The 15402-nt window shown below is 41.6% G+C and overlaps 2 protein-coding genes across 6 annotated transcripts in view; one reads left to right on the top strand and one right to left on the bottom strand.

The window, feature by feature from the left end:
- Positions 1-148: 148 nt before the first annotated feature.
- On the bottom strand, positions 149-13701 carry FYTTD1 (forty-two-three domain containing 1). The gene is made up of 9 exons (XM_085232639.1): positions 13561-13701; positions 11047-11178; positions 8126-8271; positions 7051-7163; positions 5936-6032; positions 4938-4999; positions 4133-4207; positions 3236-3362; positions 149-2234 (listed from the first exon to the last, which is right to left on the bottom strand). The coding sequence occupies exons 2-9, from the start codon at positions 11123-11125 to the stop codon at positions 2139-2141; spliced, it is 795 nt and encodes a 264-aa protein (XP_085088765.1). The 5' UTR covers positions 11126-11178; positions 13561-13701; the 3' UTR covers positions 149-2138.
- Positions 11197-15402, top strand: part of RUBCN (rubicon autophagy regulator) — a 30442-nt gene continuing 26236 nt past the window's right edge. The window contains exon 1 of one of the 5 annotated variants that reach the window (XM_085232613.1): positions 11197-13925. In XM_085232613.1, the coding sequence (XP_085088739.1) occupies positions 13099-13925 (827 nt within the window). In that variant the 5' untranslated portion in view covers positions 11197-13098. The remainder of the gene's footprint in view (positions 13926-15402) is intronic. The other 4 variants (XM_085232610.1, XM_085232612.1, XM_085232614.1 and 1 more) reach the window with 4 other exon arrangements.

Below are 15402 nucleotides of genomic sequence, written 5' to 3'. Positions count from 1 at the left end.
TGCCCTCTTTACATTACACTGCTTACTGTTACCTTCTTCGTAACATTTAATAACAATTTGATCATTTACAACTCCTTAAGAAAGACACCAGAACGTTCATAAAACCAACGCGTTGCCCAAGCAGTTATAATAGGAACAAGACAGTATGAAACCTTTAACTTTTTTATTTGAAAAAAAAAAAAAATAATAACAGCTTCAGAATAGATCAAACTTCTTCAAAAAATACCAAAAGGTACAGTGTAAAGCATCTTCTCATTAAATACAAACTGGTATTTTTTGATGCATTGCATCAATGTTTTGCATCTATGTTGATGCAAAAGGATTTTTTTTTTGTTGCATCCTGGCACATGGAAAATGTATACACTGAAACAGAATGAGCGACACCACGTTATCTACTCAAATTCTAACAGTGAGAATTTTTCAGAAAAAAATCCTATCAGTAATTAAGAAAAAACCACCTTAACACCATTACGCTCGGTTTGTTTCTGCTAAGGTATATTTGTAAACATCAAAAATAAGGGTTTAAGTACTATATAGCATCAAAGATTCATTCTGACTTAAAACTGCTGCATGATGAAAGCTCTTCTACAGACAATGCTTTTAAACATTACAGTCTCCAGTAAATGCAAGAGAACGTTGAATTTGAGATAAAAACGCAAGGAAACTGGTTTTGTAAGAAGTTCAGTGTAAACTCTTCAAGAAAAATAAAGGGAATTAAAACCACTCCAAACACCATAAATGTTTATGGATGCAGCAAGCTGACCATTCCTTCACCTGGCTGTACCTAAATTGCATTGCTGTAGAACAACATTCAGTTGATCGGATCCTGAGCTGGAAGCAGCTTTATCTGTATGTTCATTCTGAACAGGTGCCTCTTCTTAGGGATGACACAAACCAATACTGGCAATGACTCAGTTGTTACCGTCCTGCAAATTCAGACACACAAAGCCAAGCCTCACGTAAGTGTCCACGTGCTCCTGCTTTAATGCCTCACCTACACCGCTGGACTGTGGGCTTTCTCCCAGCAACATTCCCCACCTTCAGCCAGCTTCAAGATGCCTGACCACTATGAGCTTTACATCTCACCTCTCTTTGGTATATACAAACAGGCGCCATTGGGTTGCATGCTTCTGGCCATTTGCACAAAGCAGAGAAAAGCCTTCAGGGCAAGGTTTGCAAGATAAGGATCCTGTACCTGGGAGGGTAAGGAACTCTACCATACCACTGACCTTCTTGTGAACTGTTACATTTATTCCTATGAAATTACTTAAAAATGTAAGGTTATTGCCTTTAGTTTGAGGAAAAAAACAACAGCTTACAAAAGAAAGTAGTAAGCAATTGTTCAAGGAAAAAAATAGGAGACAAGACATACTCTATCTATCTGCAGACGATTCTAAAGATGTCCAGATATTCGTAGTATGAGTTACTTTCATATTGCCTGTGCAGTATTCTTCCAAAGTGACCTGGACCACTTTTAAAGGATAAGAGTAGAATAGTGTCCATCCCAATTTAATATTATGGGTCTCAACTAACGGCTTTATTTGTGAAAAAGAGGATGCAAAACATTAAGTCTTCAAGAAAGAAAGGAAAAAAAGTTGAACTTCAAAAGCACAGAGAAGTACAACCAATGCTCCCATGAAAAATGTTGCTACATCACTACCAAAGTATTCACGGACCGAGGCTCTGTGCCAAACTTCAGTCCAGAGGAACGTTTGTAGGCAGTCCCCAACACCATAAAATGGTAGTTGTAATGAAACACTGACACAATCTTTACTATAACGAGGTGTCAAAGAACAGATACTGAGTACTTTTAAACAAAACAAAAAACAACAAAAAAAAAAGCTTTTAACTTCATGTTTATATATTGATTGCAAGATGAACCAAAATCAGTGTTTGTCAACATCTGGGCAACTGAATCTGTTCCAACCGGGTAATGGTGTCACTTTAGCAAAACAGTTCCCATACTCTTCCCTCCAGCAAAGTGTCTTTTACTGTTCAAAGTAGAAGTAATAAAGATAGCTATTTCTGACACCATCTTAGCAAGAAGCCTGGAGAATTTCAGTGACTTATGTACTCTTCGGCCCACTTTTATCTCACTTTCTTAGGCAGGTGGGATCAGTGCTCATCCATCTGTCAGGTTAGCCCACTGTTACAAAACGGCTCCCTTTGTTCTGAGACAGCGCAGTTCTTTGTTCCTTCAGGATCCCAAAACGTTCGTTCAGTGTCATCCCTGTCTGGAAAAAAAGTTGAACTTTGTTTAGCCCCTCCTGGCACCACTGAAAAGTCAAGAGCTACCACTGCTTGGAATTCACTCATGATACACATTGTCAAGACTGACAGTCTCCTCAGAAAAATGTAGAAAAGTTAAACTGGGGACAGACAGACTGAAAAAGGACACTTTTACTGTGCACATTTCTCCCTACAGATTCTTTGCAACTCGAACAAATACAGCTGTTTAAGCACTAAGTAGATTCTCTCCAATTCATCCAGTTGAGGCTGCAGACTGAAGTCCAGACCAAAAGTTCAATAACTGTTCCAATGCAGTAGCAGACTATTTTTGGCATACTGCTTGTTCACAGAAGAAACAAATCCAGACCCGTGCCCTGACCCCACATAGTTTTCCTGCAGATGGCAGCAAGAAGCTGATTACAAGAACAGTCTCATCTTGTGGTCAACTTCTCCAGCATTCAACCTTCTGTCAGCCACTAGGAATTCCTTCAAAGACAACATTAAGATTTTTGCATCTAATTACTCATCTTTATTAAAACAGTGAACATTTTCTCATCTTTCAAGTGTTTATGTCATCATACTTGATTTTTTTCTTTTCCTTTCTTGTTTTAAATACCCCTAGGCACACAGCAAAAGTTGCTCTATAAATTAACTTCAGGATTCCATACAGGCTATGCCACCAACTGAAGCTCATCCCTGAATTACACGCATTAGTTGATTTAAGAACAGCAGGAACACCAGAAGGCTTTTAGAAACATTCAGCAATTTACATCCCATTTAAAGCACGTGGGCATGTAAGATATAAACCAGAGGAACAGGAACAGTGAGTTCAGGTACTTGCTTGAAGTTACAGTGCAAGTTAGTGGAAGAACTGGAAGTGGAAACAAGAAGTAGTCACTAGTTCCCACTTTTTATCACCAGTGAGTCTAGGAAGAAAGTGTTTGGCTCACTAGATTTGATCTGCATTGAAACTACATCCACACTTAAGGAATGAAACTGCATTTACCTGCTTTCCAACACTATTAATATCAAACTGCAATGGAACCCCTTTGGGAATCTTCTTCTCTTCAGATTGGTCCCTCTTCATCAGAAATGGGGGCACAGGAGTACGAGTTAATCGCAATTTCTGGGAACTGTGAAAGAAGAAGATTAGACAGGACACAACAAACATGTGTTTTATGCAATGAAGCCTGACTGCAGATGGAACTATACATTTTTCATCAAGCCACTTGATTAGGCTGGCTAAAATAGCTGGAGAGCTCATATTCAAGAAGGCAGAAGTCAAGCAGAACTATAAAAGTGAACCATTTGTTACTATTATTAGAAAGCAAGCGCCTCAAAAGGAAGCAATTTTATCTTTCAATGACAAACCCATTACTCATGGTTAATTATTGTCATAAATTTATAAAATAAAAACTGGTACAGTCTTCCTTACAGACAAAATGCTACGAACAGCTTGTGAATCAACAGTAACTTCAATTCCACAAAGACAAATACAGCAATGCTTTCTTCAAACACAGTTCTCCCAGTATCGTCATTGATCAGGCAGAAACAATTACCATCACTCATCATCTAGATGCACATTCATTTTCATTCAGTCAAGGGAGCAAAATAGCCACAAAACAGCCTGAAATGGAAGCGGCAGACAAGGTGAAAAATCTACCAGTTCACCACTTTTCGACTCCATACACCAGTCCAAACCCCTGACTGGGAGGTGCCTTGTGAAAGCCAGCTGTGACATTACTCAAACACAGCTCAGAAATAATAAAGGGACACTCGGAAGTCTTCACAATAAGCTGTGGTTACCTTGAGGAAAGACTATCTGTAAGGAACTGGCTAAATGGCTCAGGAACAGCAATTTCAGTTACATTGAGAATGTTTGAGAACTATTTTTAAAACTCACATTGGGGTTATGATTGCTCCTGGGTTCTCAATGGACACAGTCAGAATCCCTCCACTCGTGGTAGAAGTTCGCCATCTAGTTTGAAAACACAGAAATCACTTACAAAAAAAAATTTGAGAAATTTCAGTCAGATTATCTCCAAGAGTTCTAAAACTCTTGCTAAAAAAGAATGTGCAAGCTTTAAAAATGTCAGCCAGTAAGACGACCACATGCAGCCTACAATCTTGGTTATTGATTCTTGTATCCATGTTATCTAAACTTATCAGGTGAACTCTAGATCCCATGCTGGCAAGGTGTACCAAAGCTGCAGTACTGACTGAAACGTTCACTTTAAGACATTCATGCTCCTTGCCACGGGTGAAGCCAAGTTAGTTTCTACTAGTTAATAGAAAATCCAAGAGATGACATACTGCAGTTCAGTGGCATATGCTGCTTACTCAGCCTGCTTTGTTACCAACAGCAAAACTGCAAAGAGCATATCAGGCTGTGAATGATAAGCAGTATGCACGAGTGGCAGATAGTAGTCTGTTCCTCGGAAGCTATCACCTTCCCCCTCAATCCTGCAAGCACCTTATGCAAACAAACTCCTCCTGGTTAAATTGGAAGACAATTGAGGAAACAACTGAGAAAAGTAGGAGGAGGATCACTGTCACTCAGTTGAGATGCCTACAGGTGAAAAACAAACAAACAAAAAAAACCAGAAAAAAAAATATATTACAAGAACAAGGAGCAGAAATTGGAACTAAATGGAGAACAGCAGTACAAACAAATAACCATACTGAAGTTTTCCAACTGGAATACTTACTGACGAGTTCTCTTTGCTGTCTGATTATCAAGATCTTCTGTTGGCTGCACTTGGGCCTGCACCTGAAATCACATCAATACAGACGCTGTATTTGCATACTGTTTCAACCATCATTGCAGCAGCTGGAGATAGAGCAGTCAAAAAACAGAAGTTGAAAGCTGTTTGTACAAGCAGGGCTTTACTTTCAAAGGGGCACAAAAATATCTGTCATATTACTTTTGCAAGACACTGGAAGGAAATCACCGTACGAACACAAAACATTTTCAACATAATCATTAATAAAATAACCAATAGAGATGGAAACACCTTTGAGAACTCCCTCAGGAAACACTTTATCAAGTTAAAATGTTAGCCATGTTTCTCTTGCTGACCTGGTATCATCTGATTACATGTTACATAATATCCAAAACACCTCTTAAGTTCCACTGCTATTTTAAATGAGTTTGGTATTGTTTTCTCCTGATCCTGCCCATAAGTTTGCAATTCCTGTGAATGGAACTACCTACAGTCAAAACCACGGCAGATGCAGGATGAGGTCACAAATGAAAAATAAGAACACAGCTATCATTCACTGCACTCTCTAATTTCTTGCTTGTATTCAAAATAACTATGACTAGCTCATCTGTATGCAAAGGATCTCTTAATCAGGTTCTAAAACACTGCTCTATCATTTTGCTGAAGGTAACTGCTGAAAGCTGTCATTGCATTCTAACACTTGTAGGATGAAAAGGTAATAGCTTGCAACAGTCCTGAAATGGAGAAGTTCCACACCCTTCAAACAGCTCAGCAACACTGAAACAGGAAGTAAGACTCAATGGGCTACAACAACTGAAGAGAAGTACATTTCCCCAGAGGAACATGTTCCTCCTTAACAGTTTCTACTGTTTCTGAAGTTTCTACTCAGATTTGATGCTTAAACTTGATTTATTAATATCAGTGCTACAGGTTAGCTTAGAATTTGTGGCACAATACTGTCGTTTTCAGTGATGTGTTGTTACCTTCAATCCTCTTCGAAACAGGAAAGTTGCTTGACGAGTGTCTTTCTGCTGATTTAGTTTGTTTCCAATTCTGGCAAAAGCAGATGGCATGTTATTCCTGTAATATTTAAAAAGGTGGTTACTGAAGGTTTCCTAGACAGACAACATTTCAGAGAGACAACTATGAAGTACATCTGCAGAGCTGCCTCTCCATTTCAATTGTAATACATTTCTCACTTCCCAGGAAGAAAACACACTCAAAAACATAGAAATATCTGGGACTGGACTTTACAGACTCACAGAACCATTCAGGTTGGAAAAAACCTTTAAGATCACCAAGTCCACCACCAAACCGTTTACGCAAGCACCACACATCTCTTAGCCTGTACTGAGGGCCATGTTTTAGTGGAGATATTTCATGGTAGGTGGACGGTTTGAATGGATGATCTTGGAGGTCTTTACCAATCTTGGTGATTCTACGAAGTGCAGCAGCTGTCATCAGGAATCCTACTTCCCTGGTTATTAATTCTGCTTTATTTTGCTTGATATTCTCTAGCACTTTAAATGTTGCTTTTTAGATGGAAAAAAAAAAAAAGAAAAAAAAAGCTATGTTGATAACTGCAAACAAAGCTTTGTTTACAGTTTCCACAACAGTCACATAGCGAAAATTTCCACTGCAGAAACCAGTTTAGTTGCAGTTTATAGCAGACAAATCAATTCTGGCTCAAATAAATCTGCAGTCACGCCCATGAAACTGAAGGTGGCACCAGCTCCCACAAAAGACACAGATATTTAGAAAGTTCACTCAACTGTGGTTATCACTTTTAAGCAACAAAATCCACGGTGGCCGTTTTCACATAGGCTGCCTGTGATGATGTAAATGAAAGGAAATACCAGGTCCTCACAAATGCAGGTGATTCCCAAGTATTCCGCCCAGCAATAAATATCTGCCTTTGTATTAAGACCGTCTCACACTCAGCTTCCAGCTCTGCTAAACTTCATATGCATATCAACAGTCTTGACTGCATTACTACTCCCAGTTGTGACCATCTTCTCTTGGCCTCAGCGCTGTCACAGATGAGATTCTTTATGGAAAGCTGCCAAGAAGAATTTGGAAAGCAAACATGGTATTTTACCTCCTGCTTAGTGGGGCAGGTCTCCTGAGGGTTGGAATTTGTTTTCTCTGCATTTCAGTTTGCCTTCGCAAGTTTGGTTTCTTTTTCAGGATGGGATAATTCCGTTGTGTGTTCTTAAAAACAAGAAAATAGAATGCAGTGGGTATTTGTAATGTATACACTAACCATTAGTTAATAAACTGAAACACGTGTAGTGTAACTGCACGTGCTTAAACCATCTGTTCAGTATCATGTGAACATCAGACTGAGCTCTGTTGTGTACTACTGAAGATATCAGTTATCTACAGAGCCTAAAATCTCTGCTCTTCCCAGCTCTGTCAGATGTCATGGTAACTGAGACTTCTTCAACTTTTGTTTACAAGCTACATATAGAACACACTCGGCTATGTCTATCTTTCAAAACACACTGTAACTTTTGAAATACCATCTACAGTTTTAAGAGTCATACATGCCCCTCGTTACCATGCAAAAAAAAAAAAAAAGCACAGCTTATCAGTTACTTTTATTTTATCTCCCCATATAACCAACTAAATACATCCTCCATGCACCTTTACAATTGTTATTCTGCACAAATCCAAAAGCAATCCCTGTTCTACAAATCCAAACTACGTGGAGTAAGCAACAAAGCCCTGGAGGAATGCAGAACAGGAAGCACACAGAGAAGTATTTTGCAAAATTCATTTTTATGATAGGCATATGGTTAGCACGTGCACATCTGTGGGCTCACTGGTTTCCAGCATAGTGACATAAGCGACAAGAAATCCTAACAAAGGAGCTTTCCCTGTAAAAGCACAGTAACTTCCACTACATCTGCACAGAACATCTTTCTGCACTTGAATTTTCATGCCTTGCAATCTAATTAAGCATTCAAAAGCTTTCAAGCTTTGTCATTACCTTCAAAACAAACACCCCCATTTCACACAACACTGCATCAGATGCCTGCACAGTATAAAACAAGCATACTGGAATATATTTCAATAGCCTATGCTTTCCATTTCTAAACTGCTCTTACTTTCTGTGGAGTCAGGGTTACAAATAATGCAGTTACACAAACCAGTGGAAATGCATTAATTACCTTCTCACTAAGTGGCTGTCTGTTCAGAGGACTAATTCCTTTGTGTGAACCCATTGCTTTTTTGGCTGCCAAGCCAGTTATAACTCCATAAGGACGCTTCCTCCCTATAATCTTCTTTCTGTGTCCCAAATGATTTTTACCATAACCTGCAAAAAAAAAAAAAAAAGAAAGAGTTCAAAAATTCCTACTGCCATAACAATTTTACTGTGTTAAAAGTGACACACAGGTGATGCAAGTTATTTGGCTTCAAGCTTTGGAGCAGAAGCTGCCACTACATCCGGAGACAGCCTGGTCAGACAGTTATTTCAGTAAGTTGGGATCTAAACCTAGACAGTATTAACCAGCTTCTTGTATTTTTCTCTCCCTCTGCATTATTTATGTTCAAAATTTGTTACGTGACACATCTGCAGGAATAATTAAAGAGTCTTTCTGGCACAGGATACTACCAAATACTCTAAAACAGACCTTCATCAAATGCTGAACAACGCAAAACCAAAACAAGTAATTCAGCTCCCCGGCCATTCAGCAAATTTTAAGTTAACAGTTTAATAAAGAAAATAAGGGGGATGGGTAAAGAACAACTTCCAACTTTGCTTATGTAGATTACTTGTTCCCTAGTCACGTCTTAAGAATAAAAGACCACAGCAAATAGTCCACAGAGCCATATTAAACAGTATACAAATGACATCATGTTTAAAGTGTTTTCAATTAGAAGTCTGCATGGCAGTCTGGAAAAGACTGAGAAACGACAGCAGCCTTTAGATATAAAAGGCTTGTGAGTCTGAGGTCTGTAGTGTAAACATCTCAAGACTCCAGTTACAAGGGTTTGGTTAACCCTGTCTGGAGCCATTTAGCTTCATGCTGTGTAAATAGACGGTGCCTCAGTTCTACCCTGAAGTCATCCCCTCTAGAACCCCAGACCGTAAGATAAATTTAGGACTAAGAAGATAGCTCTACAGCAAGAGACAGAGCTAAACTTGATATATGTGATGTTATGGCATTGATAACACATCTGTGCTTCTTCACTAGACAGGAGCCACCGTAAGAAGCAAAGTCGTTGATCAGAATGCAGCTTGGATAAATTTGGTCTTGAGAAAATTCTATGTAACCACACTGCGGACAGTTAGCAAACACTTCTCTATGAATAGAAGGGCTGAAAAACAGTTATTTAAGCTGCAAGGGACCTCACAAGCTCTCTGGACCAGGCTCTGCTCAATGAAATGACAACTTCAAAGTTAGCTCAGGCTGCACAGGGTTTTGTATGGTTGCATTCTGTATATCACCAAGGACAACTTTTATTCACATGAACAATGCTCTTCTCTCCGTTTCTTCCCACAAGAGCTGAAATGAGTCCCAGCTCAAGTTCTTTGCCTCCTTCCAGAGAGTTTGGCAGCCACTTTTAAAACCAGAGGGAATTGAATGCCGTTGAACTTCTGTGGTTTCTGTAGCTGTCCACTTCTCAGAGCAACTTCAATGGCAGTGGAGCAGCAGTAAATCTGCTTACTGGGTACAAGTAATAACTTAAATGCTCAGAAGAACTGCTTAATGAGACCTTTTGCTCAAAAACAACACAGGAGAGATTTGCTTCAATGGAAGGAAATGGGTAGAAGGGAACAGTAACTTATTCACAATGTTTCAACACACAAAGGTAGCAATTTTGCAATAAGCTTGCCTTTTTCCTAGAATGAAAGCAGAAAAGGAGGGCAAGTTCCAAGAGATTAAAGTAACTGCCAAGACAGCTGTATTCTGAATTTTGCATTTGAAGCTCACGTTCTTCCTAAAACTCTACGTTGTGATATTTGCCTCTTTTGTGCCCTTCAGATCATGAACAATTGCATTTGGCAGCTGTGGTTGTAAACAGAAGCTTATGTTTGAAAGTCCACCGCTTAAACTCACAGTCACCCCACGAATATTCTTCCCCTTGGCCTAACTGATGTAAAACACTTTCCTGTACTTCCAAGAATTTATCAAAGATGCACAGGTAAGTAACACTGCTATGCTGCCCTGTCTAAAGAGAAAAACTCCTCTGGAGCCCAGAGCTGCAAGATATTCCATAGGCTCTGAAGACATATGGGTCTAACTTGTTGAATATGAACTGCTGCTACAACAAACATTAAGCAGTGACGATGAAAACACGGGGATTACTGTGTGTGCATCAGTCTGATGTGCACGTGGTTTAAATCTATGCTACTAAGCAAGAAACTGCATGTCCTAACTTAAATGCTTCGTTAGCTGAGGAGATAACTTTCTGCATACAGCATCAAGCAGTGCTAAAAAGGTACTTTGCAAAACTCAACAGAAGAAAAAACAGACTATTTCTAGCAGATGACAGTCATGTATTGGACATATGGGAATCATTTTCAGAATGACTCCTGTTTATTGAAAAAACTGCAAGTTATTCAGGAAACCTCCAGTAAAGCTGTTCTTGTACACTTTTCCCCTCTTTACTCCCTGCCTATGTGATTCTCTCCCTGCTCTTGTAATCCACTGTAAAAACACAGGCTGAAGAAGGCTGATACAGTACTTCCTTTGCAACTCATAGTCTTAACAAGAAAAATGGACTCAAACACTCTTCACCATCCATTTGTAAACCTCAGAGGCAGTGCTGCAGACTGCAGGTACAACTATTTTTGTGACTTCTGAATCACAAGCAGCAGAATTCTACCCAGCGTACATAAATATGCTGGCTCTTTTACACAAAGCTCTAAGGTGTGGCAAGGCTTCTGCATTTCCTCATACAAGGGCTTTAGCACAAGCACTCTTTCTATCCATTTCTGAAAGGGGACAAAATATCAACACGATTTCTGAAGCTACATCCATATATCAGAATGCATGCAGATCCTTCCTTTAACCGAGAGCGTCCATCAAGTGCCTAAGTTCTGTACTGGCCTGACAAGTCACAGCATATTGCCTACACCCACCTTTCTGCTGTTGGATCCCCCACCTGGAGCCTGGCGTCCTGAATTGCTGAGTTCGATTCTGCTGAAGTCCTCTTTTCATTTTGGGGGAATACTGCTTCCTCTCTTCTTTCTTGTTCAGTTTAATTATATCATCTGTAAAAAAAAAAAAAAAAAAAAGTAGAAAAGAAAAAAAAAGAAAGATTTGACACATTTAATGTCTAAAGAAAAAACTTGAGCAGATTAAAGTCATGTGAAACAAACTGGTTAATCTTGCAAAGCCAGCACACACAAGTTAAGATTCCAGACATATTATCTCTATAAAACATCCAGCCTCTGTTAGTCTTACAGTACCTCTTTCCCCTATTACCCTATGAAACAAGCAGTTGCATACATTCAAACATCCAAGGTACTTTTAAAATTGTGGTATTTACTCAAACACCGCATTTTAATCAAATGACCCTGTTAGTTTTTGTATATAATTAAAGAAAAGATCAACCTGCCCCATTCTCACACTTCCTAGATTTCAGCCCAAACACCTGTTCAAGACACAGCACTCTCACGTTACTTAATAAAACCATACCAAGAAAACTAAGGCTATCTTCAAACATTCACTCAGGTTCAGATGATGGGAAAAAAATATTTGCAATCCAAACAGTCACCTTATTTATTACCTTAGGAAACAACGTTGAACAACTTATTAATAGGTTTATGAATACAAGATAATGCAAGATAAACTCATGAAAACCTGACAAGTTTGTCTACAGCAAATCACATCACGGCAGTGTGATTTCATCTGTTGATCAGGTTAGCTGGCTCAGGAGACAGCAGTAAAGCAACCAACTGCTCTGTATCCCATTGAAGTAAAGGTAAGAGAAAAACAGGTTATTTTGCTACAAAAATGAATTAAAATTTGGAGAACAAAAAAAAAAGTTAGGAAAAGAGATGCTGGTACAGCTCATTTAGGGCTGGATTTCTATAGAATCTTCTTTACCAAAGAGATTATTCCTAGAGGAAGGATTAGATGCCCCATCCCTAGAGGTGTTCAAGGACAGATTGGATGTGGCCCTGGGCACCCTGGTCTAATATTAAATGGGAGGTCGGTGGCCCTGCCTGTGGCAGGGGGGTTAGAGATTCATGATCCTTGAGGTCCCTTCCAACCTGGACCATTCTGTGATTCTGTGAACTATCCTTTCTATATGACAAAGGAAACTAAAGCCAGTCATGTTTTATGCAGCTCAAAAAAACCTGTCACTGCCAACGGCACTACTCAAGCAGGAGCACTGCTTGAACTTCGTTCCAGTAATAACATGGTGTTGAGTCAAACATAAAACTTCCCAACATTTCCAAGTAGAAAGTGTGCTTCTTCGTATCACTTAACTCCACCCCCACATACCTGCCATCAGCCACCATGCTCAGTGAGCACCGGTCCTTGCTTCACAGCTCATCTGCTCCAACTTAACTCCCATTTTTTTGGGAGACAGTTAGTTGTTGGTGCACGTATGCTTGAAAGCTTTTTAAATATAAGAACTTACTTTTCAGTTATTTGGGGAAATGAAGGGTATCTGGGACATTATGCATTTGTTAGCTAAGACAGACTGAAGTATTCTCCTATTTTGTCTGAGATCAGAGATTTAAAATTACACAGAATAACGTAGGAACACTGTCACACTGGAAGCTCAGCCTCAGAGCACATAACATGCTAGCAATGAAAAGTTTACTGTATGTTAGCATATGAGAAAACCCTCAACACGAAGATCTTAAAGTTCCCCAGAATTGCATTATGTCAACTTTTTGACACCGTGCCAGATGTGGGACTGCATCTTTGCCTCCAGCAGGCCATAAAACTGCAACTCAGAAGCAGGAGGCGCAGATGAAACTGTTCTCATGCCTTGCAACTGAGCAAGTCAAGGGTCACTGCCACACAGGAGAGTTTGGTAAACACAACGTCACCACCACAGCACAATTCTCTGCCACCTGTTGCGACTCAAGGTCTGGAACACAGAGCAGTGGTAAATTCAAAAGAAAAAGAAGAAAAAGTTCGACTTTATGAAAACAGCTGACCAGTGAGAGCTGATGGAGTTATGTCTAATAACCTTGCTTGGGAAAGAGATTCAGCGTGTACTGCATAAAGAGAAATGCTCCACATCCAGAACCCAATCCATCATTTCACAAATCGCCTCCACCACGGGAACGAAGAGCAACAACGGAGGGCACACACACAACGAAGGACGTACACGAGGTGACCCACAAAGGCCAAGTCGCCCGGTTCCACTTTCCGGAGCAGATCTCTCAGTTCCAACGCAGCGCTCTTCGGTAACAGAGCAGCCCTGGAGCACACTACCGCAGCTTTTGGTGGCACTGCCGGGCCACACGCCTTATTTGTCCGATCGAGTCTCTCAGCCGAACTCCAGAGGGGTCACCAGCTTCAAACGCCGCTGGAAGCGTGGCCCGACCTGCCGACCCCCGCCCGGCCCCGCCCGCCCCCCTCAGCGCTCGGATCAGCCGCAGCCCCTCACGCTCCCCCGCGTCGCCCACCTCACCCAAGGACATGTCGATCTTCTCCAGGCTGTCGCTGCTGCCGCTCCGGGTCCCGGCAGCGGTCGAGGATCCGGACGGCAACGCCGCGGCCCCGAACGCGCTCATGGCCGCCCGCAGGACCACCGCCGCCTCCCCGCGACCGCCCCAACAGACCGCGAGAGGGACGTACGCATGCGCAGAGTGCGAAGGGCGCGTGCGCCGCAACCCCCTCCTAACGCCGTCGTCTCAGGCACGCCCACGACGCATGCGGCAACCGCTCCTCAGCCGCGAGAGCGAACGCCTGCGCCGAGGAAAGGTGCTGCCTCTTCCACCCCTCCCGCGCGGGAATTGGCACGGCGCCCCCTGGCGGCCGGGAGGAGCAGGTACAGCGGGGCGGGGGGCGCGGGCGGAGGCGGTTGTGGGCGCGCTGCGACGTCCCGGGCCTGTCCTCTGCCACAGGGCCTGCTCCTGTGGGGAAGGCGGTCATGGCGAGGCCCATTGGTGATGATAGCAAGGCTATCATCATTTTTTGCTTGTGTATTTCCATCCCTTGGAAATGCGTTGCTGAAGGGTCAGCAGTCGCTCAGTGAGGCAGGGATCTGCCTCTTTGTTACTCAGCACCGTTTCTTTCCTTCATCTAGTGGAGCTCTCTATTTAGGGACTGCAGTTGCCACTGAAATTCCTATGTCTTGCTGGTTGAAACCAGTCAGCGAGCTCTAGAGCTACAAAAGGAAGGAGCAGATAGACAAAAACAATCACGCAGGCTGGGCTTCCCTCAGAACCTGGTGATAAATGCTGAAAGGAAAATCCTTATAAGCTTCCCCTGCACATAGTGGTCATCCCATGGCACAGCCCGAGCCTCCTGTGTGACCTTAGAGATCAGAGAAATGCAGTATCCAGAGTGCTATAGATTACTATCAAGGCCTCGTTCCATCAGTTTATGCATCTCTTCTTTTTAACATAAGGCCAATAAAGCGATTCTGGATGTCCCACTTGCTGAATTATACTGGCTCACAAAGAATGGCTCAGTTAATGCCACAGGATACTTTCAGCTGGTGAGAGATTTTCCCTTCATCCAAGCAGGAGCTCATGACCACAGTGCAGAATGCTGTGAGTGCTATCCCCATTTTCTTCTGTCAACCCCTACGTGCTGCATAAGTTCAGAAAAGGGGTCTTGGAGCTGCATATTTGCTAATAGATGCATCTTCCTCTTAATGACAAACAGGACTTCAGGCTTTTAAAGGTTACATTACTAAAGGAAAGATGACATCAGCAGATTACTGCTAAGCGCTAATAACAGAATTCTTAAATAAAATGTGCATTTTTAAAAGAAAACAAAACAAACAAACAAAAAAACCTTTAAACCAAGTTCCTGTGATGCTATACAGTGCAGCTCCATCTGGTGCCACACTGACAAACAAATGCCATTTACCCAAAACAAATATGCTAACCTCAAAGGTGGCAGATGCTGCCTGCCCTCATGGCAGGTGGAAATCAGACAAAATCCAGATTGTACCACATACAGTCGTTGCAATTATTATCCAAACAGGAGACCAGCTGTCATCTGTTGAGGCCAACAGAAATTCAAACAAACGTTACAACGCTGAAGAGTACTTTTATTGTGTTCTAAATGGCTACACTAACATGAGGATGGTAGAGGTGATCAAAGAAACATCAGCTCCTGTTTTTCTGTCGGGATTGTGTCTGCACATGGTCAAGTGACGATGGTTCGATACGGCACACACACAGCAGTGAGCAGCGCGTGCAATTCAGAGCACGGCCACAGGAAGCTCTCACTACGCAAAAGAAGGCAGAAACCTTCTGTCTCTGAGGCATCAAACAACTCTGCAGACACACAGA

Source organism: Meleagris gallopavo, chromosome 11 (assembly GCF_905368555.1).
Source record: "Meleagris gallopavo chromosome 11, MGAL_WU_HG_1.1, whole genome shotgun sequence".
In the NCBI taxonomy this organism is placed as follows: domain Eukaryota; kingdom Metazoa; phylum Chordata; class Aves; order Galliformes; family Phasianidae; genus Meleagris; species Meleagris gallopavo.
Note: the sequence above shows the minus strand (reverse complement) of the source record. Positions and strands in the feature narration are given on the sequence as shown.

Excerpts from the sequence above, each read along its gene's own strand:
- FYTTD1 (XM_085232639.1), bottom strand. The coding sequence starts at position 11,125 with ATGAAAAGAGGACTTCAGCAGAATCGAACTCAGCAATTCAGGACGCCA. Across the intron at positions 7,164-8,125 it reads GACAGCCACTTAGTGAGAAG|AACACACAACGGAATTATCC; the intron begins GTAATTAATGCA and ends CTTGTTTTTAAG. Across the intron at positions 4,208-4,937 it reads ACAGCAAAGAGAACTCGTCA|ATGGCGAACTTCTACCACGA; the intron begins GTAAGTATTCCA and ends TTTTCAAACTAG.